The sequence below is a fragment of the Danio rerio genome, chromosome 23, assembly GCF_052040795.2.
Source record: "Danio rerio strain M-AB ecotype USA chromosome 23, GRCz13ab, whole genome shotgun sequence".
Taxonomy (NCBI): Eukaryota; Metazoa; Chordata; class Actinopteri; order Cypriniformes; family Danionidae; genus Danio; species Danio rerio.
In genome coordinates, this window is record NC_141043.1 from 10,256,664 (window position 1) to 10,270,998 (window position 14,335).

A 14,335-nucleotide genomic window follows, 5' to 3' on the forward strand; every position below is an offset into this window, starting at 1 on the left:
AATTTGTTTCTTAAATAGCTGTACATCACATGTAGATTTTATTTTACACTTGATCTTAATCTAAAATAGAAACGTAAAAAAATACAAGTACACTGTCAGTAAAAAAATAAAACAAATGACTTCATTTTACTTGAGGTATTTGAAATATGACGACACTACATTTATCAAAGCAGTGCTTTAAGAGCCTTATTGTAAATTGTGATAAATAAACAATAAGTAGGCTAACAATGGATTGCTTTGACCTGTAATGCTTTAGGACAGATCAGAATACAGCTAAATGTATAAATCACACAAATACCTCATCCAGAAACATTTCCAGCATAATTATTTTGTCGTAAAGAAATAAAAAAATGTTCCACCTTTGCTAAAAGTAAGTTTCACTTCACAACACAGCCAAATAAGAAGACCATTAGCATTGTCATCGATCATGTATCAATCTATTTCTAAATATTTGATTACTTTGAATACTTTTGACTAAATTTAGTTAAGGAGCAAAGATAAATAATGTCTACTCTAATAGTGGAGAGATCGCGATTGTATTCTATGTGAGCACACAGGCGATCATGAGAGGACTTGCAGTTCATTTGAAAAAAGCCTATTTAAGAGCTCGCATATCTGTTTTAGCGATTTGCGTACATGAATGCGCTCTCGTGTTAAAATAAAGCACTCGCTTTTGCAGAAACGAGTAATTGCGCAATACCTTCATTCCCGCGCCGCCATTCAGAATGTATTTAGAGGAGTGACAGGTCAGAGGAGAGTCGACTGGCTGTCGGAGAGCAAAACGTGTATGAAGATCATCAAATAGGCAGGAAATATGTCCGCGGTTTAATTACTCTGCTAGACATCTCTGTAGTGAAAACATCCGAGAAGCATTATTCCAACAAAACATTTGTTTTTAAGTTGTTTTTTCAGTTTTTTCTGCAACACAGAAAGCCTTTGTCCCGCCCTTACGTTTCACGCAACTAGACAAGGTCGACTGTGATTGGCCACTTTTCATGTCAGTCAAATCACGCTTCAGAATCAATTCTTAAACTTCGGAAACTGATTTTCAGCAGCTTATGACACAATGCACTAAAATAAACACTCTAAGCACAGCGTTGTGATCGTACGCTTCACAAAACAGCCAATGCTGATCACATCAATGTTATATTACGCATTAAAGGATTAAAAGTGTTAATTGTTTCTTTCATTATTCAGCGATTCCTCCGCGTACCACTAGGAGGAAGCCCGCGTACCACTAGTGGTACGCGTACCACAGTTTGAGAACCACTGATCTAGCCCACAGAGGATGGATCTCGTCACCTAATAACTGTAACAGCTGCTGTTAATAAGCAGTAAAAAGTAGTAATTTCTTTTTTCAAAGTGATTTTAAAACTTATTTTAAGCGATCTAAAGGTAAAACAAGGTATACAGAAGCTGGAAATATATTTCAGTTGATCCATACATGTACACAGAAACACGTAAACTGTCTATAAAATCAGTCTTTCGTAAGACGTGTCATACTCTTTTTGTTTTTTAACATGTGTTTACATATCCACATAAAATAAACATAATTTAAACATTTAAGCCGGAGTTTTCTTTTGAAAGCGTCCTGCCGTTATCAGCACACAATGAATCTCCACGGTTGTGTTCTTTAATACCCAGTAAAACGAAGGACGCATTTTCAAGCAGCGTTTGAAGGAGCCTTCAAATTTTTTGAAACAAGACAGCCTTCGTCGCATCGGGATGACGCAGCGCACTTCGAATGCATATTTTGGAGGACGCAGCCTCTGAAATGAGACACAGCTGTTGTAGAGCTTCGGCCCTCCAGGAACTGTGTTTAACACCTGTACTGATGCTCAATTTCCTGAAACCTCATTGACAGATGGTTTTTTGTTTTAGATTTTCTAATGTCCTCATAGATACTGTTTGGATGACACTTTCTTTTTCTTTTGTAGAAAAAGTCTACAAGATGATCAGACTAAAGGGTATGCTTGGTTACAGCATCAAATCACTGTGTTCTACTCATTTACAATCTCTCACTCAGACAATTGTATCATTCTTTTAGCATATTTTTACACTGCATCAACATTATATGATAATTCGTCATTATGAAACAATTGCTTTTAGATTTTTCCTTTCGTTAAGAAACCACAATTGGTTGTTAAATATGCCAGTCAATCAGCCCATTGTTTTCAAAGTAAGCATAACCAGACATTATGCTCACGGTCTGAATTTGCTAAATCAAGCCCTAACAGGTACCTAACAGATGCTGCGTTACCTGATAGAGGTGTAAGTTGCGTCCCAGTAGCGTGATCTTCCTTTCGACATTGACAGGTAGGAGTGAACTGCCCTGAATCCTCTCCACACATGGACAGGCCTGAGAGCCTCGGCTCACCAGTAAACTCTCCTCCTCCTGATCACACATACAGATGGACAAATACTGTATTACGCACACCACTGCTTTGAAAGGTGCAGACTCGAACTCTTCTATATTAAGAAACATGCGAGATGAGCAGAATGACAAGACAACAGGAGTGAGTGTGTTAGACAGAGATTTGTGGAACACAAAAATGGACAAATAACAAGAGGGAAAAGCCACATGAGAAGAATTTAATGACTAAAGAAATGCTCTGGGATCAAAAGATCGATTTTTTTCATAGAGATTACAGAAGAATTTGGTGGTATTTGCACAACAATGTACTTGTTTTACTTTATTATGCCTATAAAATGAAGACGATAACTTATACAGAATTGAAAAAAAAAAAAATCAAAGCAAATTTTTAGCACTTTTAACAAACACGTTTATCAGTCTACTAATACTATCGATTACCATGTTTAAAAAAAAAGATTTTTTTTTTCTTCCATAACTGACTTATGTACTTTGTATAATTTATATGAATAAAAATAAACAATAATCATTTTAAATTAAGTGTAATGATTGATTAAGTTTTGATGGCCCTATTGCTCATTTTGTTGACAAAAAGTTGGATTGCAACTACATGCCAATCAATTCTCCTTGGACTATTAGTAGACTGTCTGCTTGATATCTGCTGATACTGCTCTTTCAACAGACATTTAACTGACTATAAGAAACTTTGCAAGCACATGTCAACTTACACAACCTAACCCCAGCCTAACAGTCTACTTTTAATCTAATGAGAATTAGTTGGCATGTAGATGCAGTGTAACTTTAACTCAACAAAATGCGTAAAAGGGACCATCAAAATAAAGTGATTGCAAAATAAGCAGGCAAAAATGCTAACTGAACTAAACAATGCTCACTTTTTAAAAATGTAGTTTTAACCCAATTATGGGTCAAATAAAACATTTTTTTCAAAATATTGGCTTTGGGTCCATATTTGACCCAAATAAGTTTATGACAAGCTAAAATTTTTTGATAGGTTGATAAATAGGATTTTTACACCTGTAATTGACTCCTGCATTTTACACATGTTAAATAGATAATTCACATACAAAAATAAAATGTTTTGAAAACAAAAAATGTTAAATTAACAATTACACTTTGCACAATTTAAACCAATGGTCTCAAACTCAATTCCTGGAGGGCCGCAGCACTGACCAGTTTAACCACCTCCAACTCACACCTGCTAAATAGTCTCTAGTAGTCTTGAACACCTTGATTAGTTGGATCAGCTGTGTTGGATTAAGGTTGGAGCAAAACTGTGCAGAGCTGCGCCCCTCCAGGAATTGAGTTTGAGACCTAGGCTTTAAACAGATAAATCACACACACACACACACACACACACAAAAAACACTGTCTGTAATCAATATTTTTCAAGTTGTTCCAAATGTACATGTGTGACTTTCTTTAATATAACCAACAAAAATTATCAGATTTTTATTTATTTATTTATTTATTTTTTGGTTGACTCAAGACCCTACTGTCTTTATTTACACACCAAAACACTGAAACTTCATTCAAAACATGAAAGGGATATGAAAACGAGAACACATTACACCCACACTGGCTTCTCTTCTCTGGCTTCCTGTCTCAGTTTAGCATTCATTTTAGGATATTTGTTTCAGTGTGCATTATTTCAATTGTACACTCCATCAAGGCCACTTAGATGTGATGATCAGTTACTTTTGGCTGTTCCACGTACAATGTTAAAAACCAGAAGGGACTGTGCCTTTGCAATAGTCCCTAAATAAATAGTTTGCCTCTACATGTTAGAAAGGTCTTAAAACCCATTTTTACTCTTTGGCTTTTAATACCATATGAGAGTCCTATGTCTGTTGTATTTGTCCTTCTACAGTATATGTGTACACCACTTTGGTAAGCACTTGTTGATTTTAAAAAGCACTTCACAAATAAGCATTGACTTCAAGTAAAACTACTTTAGAACAACATGTAAATTAAAAACAGAAAATGTATTTTTTGTATACACAATGGGCTCTATTTTAATCATCTAGGCGCAAAGTCCAAAACGTAATAGCATTAAGGGCGTGTCCACCTTTGCTATTTTAAGGATGAAAAAAATCCACTTTGCGCTGCAGCGCATGGTCTAACAGGGTTGAGATTATTCTCTTAATGAGTTATAGGTGTGTTTTGAGAATAAACAAATCATCGAATCCCATCTCCTATTCCCTTTAAGTTTCGGTTGCTTAGCACCATATCGCATTTGCTATTTACATGATTGACTTTGTAAGTGGAAAAACTGAACCCTTCACTAGTGAGAAAACAGTTAAACAGATCATCGGCAGCGTGAGAATGAGAGAATGAGCCTCCTCATTCTTTACTTTCACTTCCACTCTATTTTGTGGATAAGGAAACGTGTTGTATGCACAGACATCCATTAGCCTTCATAATTAAATTAGTTTGTTAAGCACAAATATTTGTTTCAAAACTATTTCTAAATTCAGTTCTATTTTCCAGCAAATGCATAAATGAATAATAATAATGAAGTGTGGTCAAAAAACTGAGTTATATCCAAAGACACATGCTATCCCCAATATGGTCTAAAACTTGACAGGTGGACAAATCTAAGCTTGATTTTAATAAAACAAATATAAATATGCATATAATGAATAAAACTACTGATAATAATAACATTATACAAAAGCAAATCGTCATAAATACACTACAAAAGCCCCCTGAGATGACGAAGGCATGGAGGCAGTTTATATATTTTTGTTGAAAATAATATTTTTTGTATTATTTTATTGCTTTAATTATTTGTCATTTGTAAAGACACTTGTGTATTGCTGTACATCCTGTGTGTATTAAGCAATGTTTAAGCGAGGCACACAACTATGTTAGTTTCTCAAAATAACAACGCACCAGCAATTTACCTTAACACATCTCCTGTTTTAGACCCGAACGCTTATGGGTGCACATATGAGCGCAAATGCATTTGTTATTTAAACGGCGTGGTGCAAAACATTAAAATGACCCTTGAGTCTAGCTGAAACTAGCAAAGAACAATTGCGTTGCACTTTGTGCTACATTGCACCGGGTGTATGATAGGGCCCAATGTCTTAAAAGAGTAATACTGTACACTCAAAAAATGTTTTTTTTTTCTGAACGATCAAATTACTCATTTAAAGAGCACCTATTGTGGGTTTTTGAAAATTATCTTTCATGTAGTGTGTAACAGCTCTAAGTGAATTGAAATAACCAGCTAAGGCTTAAATCTGAAAGTGGACAGTGTTTAAAACTATTGATTCATTTATAAAAGAGTCAACTCATAGTGTTTTAAGTGAATCATCTTGATAGTGTAGTATTTAGCCTATTTGGCGTGACGTCAATTTGAAACTTAAGCCCTGCCTAATTGTTGCGTGCTCAGACCAGGGAAAATTGAAACCTGCTGCCCGGCCCACAAACAATTCAGCAGATCCCGGTGGGTGGCTGGAGATGGATCTGAAATAGGGGAGACTTCCGAGAAAAAAGGTGTTGGCAGGTATGCTCGCACACACACTATGCACTCTGACTGCTTCAATATTGTTCATATGCCGTGCTGGCCATTTCTCTCGACTAATAGCAACAGACTGTCATCGGTCCAATCAGCGCTGATTAGCTTCGCTCTAAGGAGGGTTTTGGGAATATGGGAGTCACTCGAATAATTATGTAAAATTAAATGCATATTATAAGACCATGAAATAGTTTTTTGACCTTGCATGCATATCAGCCTGTTGTTGGAGACCCTTAAAACCAAAATATGACCCTTTTTAATGTATAATATTGGCTCTTTGAAATACACAATTCTTGGGAATTGTTTTATGTTTAATCCACTTAAATTTGTAAAAACGATGAGGTTAACTTAATCGATTTGTGTTTTGACAAAATTAAGGGATTGTATGGAACCTAGTGCTTTTCTTTTTACAGTGTAAAGCAAATTGTTGTTGTTTTTTTAACACAATTTTACAAACTGAGAAATCTAAATGAATTTCTGCGCAAGTCCCAGAACATTCCTGAGTCATTTAATGCCTCAAATGCATAATTAAGCTCGAATCACTACCACTTTCATCAGTCCAATTAAACATCCCATCATTCACCCATATGAACCCCCTCTAAAGGTACGTTCAACCTTCAGCTTCTGCAGCGCAAACAAGCGAGCAGTGTTGGCCCCCAGGAGCCACACTCACCATCAACAAAAGGTCGTCTGAGTCCGACTGGTAGTCAGTATCTTGAGCGAGAGCGAAATCGGCTGAATCAGGGCCTGCCTCACCGTCGCCAGAGGGGGCGCTAGCGGATGACACTGGGAGTCCCGTCTCTAAAAGGGCATCCATGTTCATCTCCGTATATGATAGGGTAGCCACTTCAGATGGCAGAACTTCACTTAATGGCCCCATCGTCACCACTTCGCCAGCTCTCAATGCGGGCAGCGTCACTTCAGGCGTCGAGTGTCTGGCAAGCTCTTCATTGGATTGCGGAGTCGGGGTCGACAGCAAACCTACCTGGATGCTCTCATCCACCTGAGAGGCGTTCTGCGAGAGGGTCGTGGCCTCCGTGATGGTGTCGGTGGGCAGTGGAGTGGGGCTGGTTGTGGCATGGTTGGGGGTTGTGGGAGGATTGTTGATTGGGGTTGTGGTTTCCAGTGGTGTAGTGGGAGCGATGGTGGGCTCTGGAGTGGTCGTCATTATAATTGCTTCAGTTGTAATGCCAGCTTCAGTGGTGGGGAGGACTGTTGTTATGCTTGTGGTGGGTGTGGAGGTGGTATATGTGTACGAGTCTTTTATTGTTCGAGGAGCAGACGTAGGGAAGGTAAACTTGAGACGAACAAAGGACAACAGAGAAAATGAAGGGGAGAAATGAAATAAATGGCAACTGAAATAACTTAAATACAAAATGCTAAATAATAGACACTAAGCAAACGCTAAACAAAAATAAAAAAACACACAAGCAGGTGTTACATACATTTGAACCAAAAACTATTACTTGAAAGCTAAAGGAACTGAAAAGAGCATGCAGTTGGAGCTGGAAGTCTGAAAGCAACACTAGAAATGGGTTGTATAATACTTCAATTGAATTTAATAATGCAGGGGGTTTATATACGTAAAAAAAAAGACATTGTTTACTAGTGCATAAAGCAAATCAAACATTTGCATTTTTAAAACCTTTTGTCTACACTGTTATGCTGATTAAATAATTAAAGAAAAATAAATGTAAATAATTAAATGCACACTAAAAACAACAATATAAAAGCTGAAGATCTTCATTTATTAATTTTTTCATGAAAAATTAATACTTCAATTCTGTCAGGATGTACTGAATTGGTTGTTTTTTGTCACATGACCTCCATGGTACATACTGTAGCACCTGACACCTAAAAAGCTGAGATTTTTGATCGTTCCACAGCTATGAAGTAATTAATATATTTTATGAAGTGCAAAGGAACAATTTACTTCAAGGGCACCTATAATGAAAATCATCTTTTGTAAGCTGTTTGAACAGAACTGTGTGTAGGTTTAGTGTGCCCACAAACATATTTGAGCGCTATAAACACAGTAAATCTCTTTTTTTAAATTTCCTGATGTTAAAATAAGACCCAAAATCCCTCCCACCGCAATGTGATGTGGTGTGTAGTAACGTGTATTATCATATCCAAAGGACAGAATGTGTGCAAAGCAACTGTGAGTAAAAGATCTGTTCAGCTCCCTGTGATCATCTACACATCAAAAATTGTTTTACAAGTTTTAAACGTTTTAAAAACAGAGCATGTTTGTAATAAAGACAGTAAAATTGTTGTAATTTATCAACACAGCCACAAAGAGTCAGGATGTTTATAAAAGATAACGCTTCAATCCAGATTAACATAATGGATTTAACATAACAGATATCCATACAACAGTGGATATTAACATATATCCTGTCACATCTGTCGTGCAAAAACAGTGCAAAGCTAAGCAAGTGTATGTGTGTGTTTGTGTGTGTGTGTGTGTGTGTGTGTGTGTGTGTGTGTGTGTGTGTGGGAGATCAGATTCATTCTTGTCTGTCACTGTGCTGTTTATCTACGCGAAGGCTACACGCTTTAGAGCAATACAAACAGATCCCTGTGAATGCACATGGGAACAGTGGGAGGGTAGAACCAGCTCTTTTGCATTAAAGGCACAGGCAGCTACAATGTTATAACAGCTGTTTTTTTGTGCTGAAACTTTACAGACACATGGAGACAAAAAAGACAGATCCTAAAATTTGAAAAAAGGGGTAAAATAGGTACCCTTCAAAAATATGCTTCTTTTACAAGTCCTCTAGAGATAAACAGTCAAATGTAATACAATTCTTGAATCCAGTCAGCTTATCTTCGGGTCTAACAAGAGCTCCTCTAGCTTAGCTTAGCACAAGTCATTAAATCAGATTAGACCATTAGCATCTCACTTAAAAATGGGCTAAAAGTTTCAATAAATTTCCTATTTAAAACTTAAGTCTTCTGTAGTTACATTGTGCACTAAGAAAACGCTTAGAGAGTACACTACCTGACTAAAGTCTTGTCATCGATCCCAGTTGTACGAGCAACAAATAATAACTTGACTTGATCTTGAACTTGAGTTGATCATTTGGAAAAGTGGTGGAAAAATCATGGTTTGGGGTTACATTTAGTATGGGTGGTGTGCGAGAGATCTGCAGAGTGTATGGCTTCATCAACAGCCTGAGGTATCAAGACATTTGTGCTGCCCATTACATTACACACCACAGGAGAGGGCAAATTCTTCAGCAGGATAGAGCTCCTACTCATACAGCCTCCACATAAAAGTTCTTGAAAGCAAAGAAGGTCAAGGTGCTCCAGGATTGGCCAGCCTAGTCACCAGACATGAACATTATTGAGCATGCCTGGGCTAAGATGAAGGAGGAGGCATTAAAGGTGATTCTAAAGAATCTTGATGAACTCTGGGAGTCCTGCAAGAACGCTTTCTTTGCCATTCCAGATGACTTTATTATTAATAGGTTATTTGAGTAATTGCAGAGATGTATGAATACAGTCCTGCAAGCTCATGGGAGTCCTACACAAATATCCAAGGCACCATAACTTTATATTCTCGAAGTCTTCGTCTTCGTGATTGTGGTCTTGTTCTTCACCTTGGTCTTAGTCTTCTAAGCCTTTTCCTTTTTGACCGTCATCTTCTTTGACTGGGTCTTCTTCCTTATGGTCGTCATCATCTTTTCCATCTTGGATGCCCATTTTGGTCCTACTCCTCCTTTCTTCTTCATCACCTTCTTGGTCTTTATGGTCTTCCTTGTCGTTTTTGTCTTGATCTTCATCTTGGTCTCAGTCTTTCTCTTCTTTTTCTTGGTCTTTATGGTCTTCGTCTTTCTCTTGATCTTCATAATCATCGTTTACTTGATCTTGGTCCTCTGCTTGATCTTCGTCTTCGTGGTCATCGTTATGTTCTTCACCTTGGTCTTAGTCTTCTTAGTCTTCCTCTTCTTGGTTTTTATGGTCTTCGTCATCATCTTGATCTTCATCTTGGTCTTGGTCATCTGCTTGGTTTTCGTCTTTATTTTGGTCTTCTTTGTTGTCTTCGTCTTGTTCTTCTTCTTCATCTGTTGGAGTCAGGGATAGAACCCATGACTCCCCTGAGAGGTGAGTCACGTAACCACTGAGCTACTGGGAGTTAATGAAGCCGATCAACGAAAGGCAACTTGCTTCTTTGTGGATATTTATCAATAAAAAACAATCTTCAATAAGAAACCCTTTGCTTATCATTTAAGCCACTCCTGATACCAAATGGTCAACAGTCCAGTTATTATTTGTTGTTTCTTAAACTTGGATAGGTGACAAGTCTTTTGTCATGTAGTGTATAGTTCCAAGAGTATAGTTCCTAGCCACATAACCTTATAAAATTTCATATTTCGTCAAGCCTTTTTTTTGTGCGAGATGCTAACGGTCTAATCTGATTCAATGATTTATGCTAAGCTAAGCTAAGCTGAGCCAATAGTGCTCCCACCAGACCTGAAGATCAGATAAATGGATTGAAAATGGTAAAACAAATCTGTTTAACTTTAGTAACAGTAGTAAAATTAGCCCATTTTAAAAAAAGGAAAGACGCGTTCCTTTAAGATCTCATGATTTCTTATGAATGCTGATGTTAGTGTTTTGGCCCCTGAATAAAACCACTTTGCTTTTAAAGCTTCTTCTCTAATTGAAATTCATTAAGCTAATCATTTTCAATTAAAAATATGCTAAATATACACGGTTTAACTCTCAGACTTGCAGGCTCCACTATAATCGCACAAATCACACAACTCCCACATATAAACCAAAACTTACATGTTGGTTGTAGATGATGGCACCACTGTCACACGTGGAGCGGTGAGTGCACACATGCTGATGGATACACCAGTTACACTTCCAGCGGCTGTTCACACAACCACTACACCTAAAAGCAGAGTAAAAACACAGCACATAATGGGCCGAAAGTGCACAAATCAAACCCATCTACACTCCTCTGAGCATTGAGATGAAGACAGTAAAGCCGCCCAGCATCCAAAAGCGCTGAGCTCTAGAGTTACACAAGCCTCCCCTAAACTCATCAAACAACACAAGGCTGAGTTCACAGCTTTCCCACATGGCAAATGAAAACAGCATCAGGGGGAGGCATCCCGTCAGCGGCTGTCTGCAGGGAGGATGGCAGGAATGTGGGAAACAGCTGTGAAATCATCAGGGATGTGTTACTGAGGTCTGCAGCTGCCCTGCCCCTCTCACGCCTTTGGGACATTCTTCAACACGGGACAGCCGCACATCAGCACATGCTTTAATACTGCTGTCCAATGATGATGGCGTGATGATGGTGAAAACCTATTTTGCCGCAACACTTGTGGTGAAAACCTATTTTTTGGTAACACTTTCTATGAAGCCTGAAGCCTGTATGTATTATGCTTAATAAATGTATTCATAATGCATTATAATACTTTATAAAGGTATTCTTAATGCACTAAAACCTTCTACAAAGCCTATGTATAATGGTTTATAGCATAATAGTTTATAACATATTAATAATTCAATATAATGCATAATCCTCTGTAAGTAGTCTGTATGAATAATGCAGTATTTGTAATTCAGTGCAATACATAACACTTCGTATGAAGCATGTATGTACAGTATGATGCATTATGTAGAGATTCATAACGCATTATACACAAAACTCTCAACAAAGCCTCAGACCTGTATGTATTATGCTTTATAAAGGGATTCTTAATGCTTTATAATGCATAAAACCTTTGTTCTAAGTCTATATGAATAAGACTGCATACAGGTATTCTTAATGCATTATAATGCCTAAATCTTTCTCAAAGCCTATTTATAATGGTTTATAAAAATGTATTAGTAATTCAATATGATGCATAATCGTCTGTGAGAAGTCTATATGAATAATGTGGTATCTGTAATTCAATGCAATGCATAATGCTTTGTGTGAAGCATGTGTATAATGCATTATGTAGATATTCATAATGCATTATAATACACAAAACTCTCAACACTGCCTTAAGCCTGTGTGTAATTGCATTATAAAGGTATAATTAATGCAATATGATGCATAATAATTTCTACAAAGCCTTTATGCAATGTTTAAAGCTTTATAAAGGTGTTATTAACGCAAAATAATGCACAGCACATTCTCCAAAGTCTACATGTATAATGCTTTATAATGGTATTATTGATTTAATATTATGTATAATACATTTTATTTAGCTTGTATGTATTATGCTTTATAAATGTGTTCTTAATGCATTATAATACTTTTATTCTAAGTCTGTATGAATAAGGCTACATAAAGGTCTCAAAGCCTATTTATAATGGCTTATAAAAGTATTAGCAATTCAATATAACGATCAGTACTTATTAAGAAGCCTGTATGAATAACCCTTTACAAAGTTATTTGTAATGCAATACTTTTAATGAAGCATGTATGTATAGTGCATAATGGCTGATGCTTGTACAGCACCTTGGTAAACACTTGTTGTTTTTAAAAGCACTTTATAAAAATGAACATTGACTTGACATTGATTTGATTATGTAGGCATTAATAATGCATTATAATACACATAACTCTTAACAAAGCCTTGGTGTATAGTGCTTAACAATGGTGTTTTTTTTATTTTAAAGGTAAAATTTATAAAGGTATTCTTAATGCTTTATAATGCATAATACTCTTTTACTAAGTCTGTATGAATAAGGCTTTATAAAGGTATTCTCAAAGCCTATTTATAATGGTTTATAAAAGTATTAGTAGTTCAATATAAATATTAATACATATTGAGAAGTCTGTATGAATAATGCTTTACAAAGATATTCATAATGTAATACTTTTTTATGACGCATGTATGTACAGTGTAATGCATTATGTAAACATTCATAAAGCATTATAATACACAAAACTCTCAACAAAGCCTCAAGCCTGTATGCATAGTGTATCATAAAGCTATCATTAATGCAATATGATGCATAATAATTTCTACAAAGTCTTTATGCAATGATAAATGCTTTATAAAGGTGTTATTAACGCAAAACGGTGCACAATATGTTCTACAAAGCTTATATGTACTATATAATGCTTTATAATGGTATTATTAATTTAATATAATGCATAATGCATTTTATAAAGCTTGTATGTATTATGCTTTAAAAATTTAATCCTAATGCTTTATAATGCATAATACTTTTGTATTAAGTCTATATAAATAAGGTTTTTATAAAGTTATTCTTAGTGCAATTATAATGCCTAAATCTTTCTCAAAGTCTTTTCATAATGGTTCATAAAAGTATTAGCAAATCAATATAATGATTAATACTTAGTGAGAAGTCTGTATAAATAACCCTTTATAGAAATATTCGTAATGCAATACTTTTAATGAAGCATGTATGTGTAATGCATCATGCAGGCATTTATAAAGCATTATAATACACAAACCTCTCAACAAAGCCTCCATGTATAGTGCTTAACAATGGTGTTATTAATGCAAAATGATGCATAGTGATTTCTACAAAACCTTTATGCAATGTTTAATGCTTTACAAAGGTGTTATAAATGCAAAATGGTGCACAACATGTTCTACAAAGCTTATATGTACTGTATAATGCTTTATATCGGTATTATTAATTTTATATAATACATAATTCTTTTTATTAAGCTTGTGTTATGCTTTATAAAGGTATTCTAAATGCTTTATAATTCATATTACTCTTGTACTAGGTCTGTATAAATAAGGCTTTATAAAGGTATTATTAATGCATTATAATGCCTAAATCTTTCTCCTATTTATAATGGTTTATAAAAGTATTAGTAATTCAATATAAAGATTAATACATAGTGAGAAGTCTGTATGAATAATGCTTTACAAAGATATTCGTAATGTAATATTTTTTTTATGAAGCATGTATGCATAGTGTATCATAAAGGTATAATTAATGCAATATGATGCATAATAATTTCTACAAAGTCTTTATGCAGTGTTTAATGCTTTATATAGGTGTTATTAATGCAAAATGGTCCACAATACATTCTCCCAAGTCTATATGTACTATATAGTGCTTTATAACAGTATTAATATTGACTTAACATAAAGCATAATGCTTTCATAAAGCTTGCATTATGCTTTATAAATGTATTCTTAATGCTTTTTAATGCATAATACTTTTGTACTAAGTCTGTATGATACAGTAATAATACAGTTACTAACCTTTATAAATGCCGTATTGATGGCTTTAAGTAATAAATATTAATACACTATTATAATTATTATTATATATTATTGTGCAGCTATAACCAGTGCTTTACATTAACACCCGCCAACCCGCCAAATGCGGGTAGATTTCAGCTCTAGCAGGTAAGACAGCCACTCACACTAGCCACTTTGGCTGGTTGGAAATAATTTTTAAATTGTAGTTTTCTT

The 14,335-nt window shown here is 35.5% G+C and overlaps 1 protein-coding gene across 6 annotated transcripts in view; it reads right to left on the reverse strand.

Annotated features, from left to right (window-relative positions):
* Positions 1-14,335, reverse strand: part of plxnb1a (plexin b1a) — a 199,131-nt gene that overhangs the window by 50,503 nt on the left and 134,293 nt on the right. For 4 of the 6 annotated variants that reach the window (XM_087306598.1, XM_087306596.1, XM_087306599.1 and 1 more), the window contains exons 10-12: positions 10,713-10,821; positions 6,589-7,212; positions 2,261-2,395 (exon numbers count right to left, since the gene is read on the reverse strand). In XM_087306598.1, coding sequence (XP_087162724.1) covers positions 2,261-2,395; positions 6,589-7,212; positions 10,713-10,821 — 868 coding nt within the window. The remainder of the gene's footprint in view (positions 1-2,260; positions 2,396-6,588; positions 7,213-10,712; positions 10,822-14,335) is intronic. The other 2 variants (XM_087306601.1, XM_087306600.1) reach the window with 1 other exon arrangement.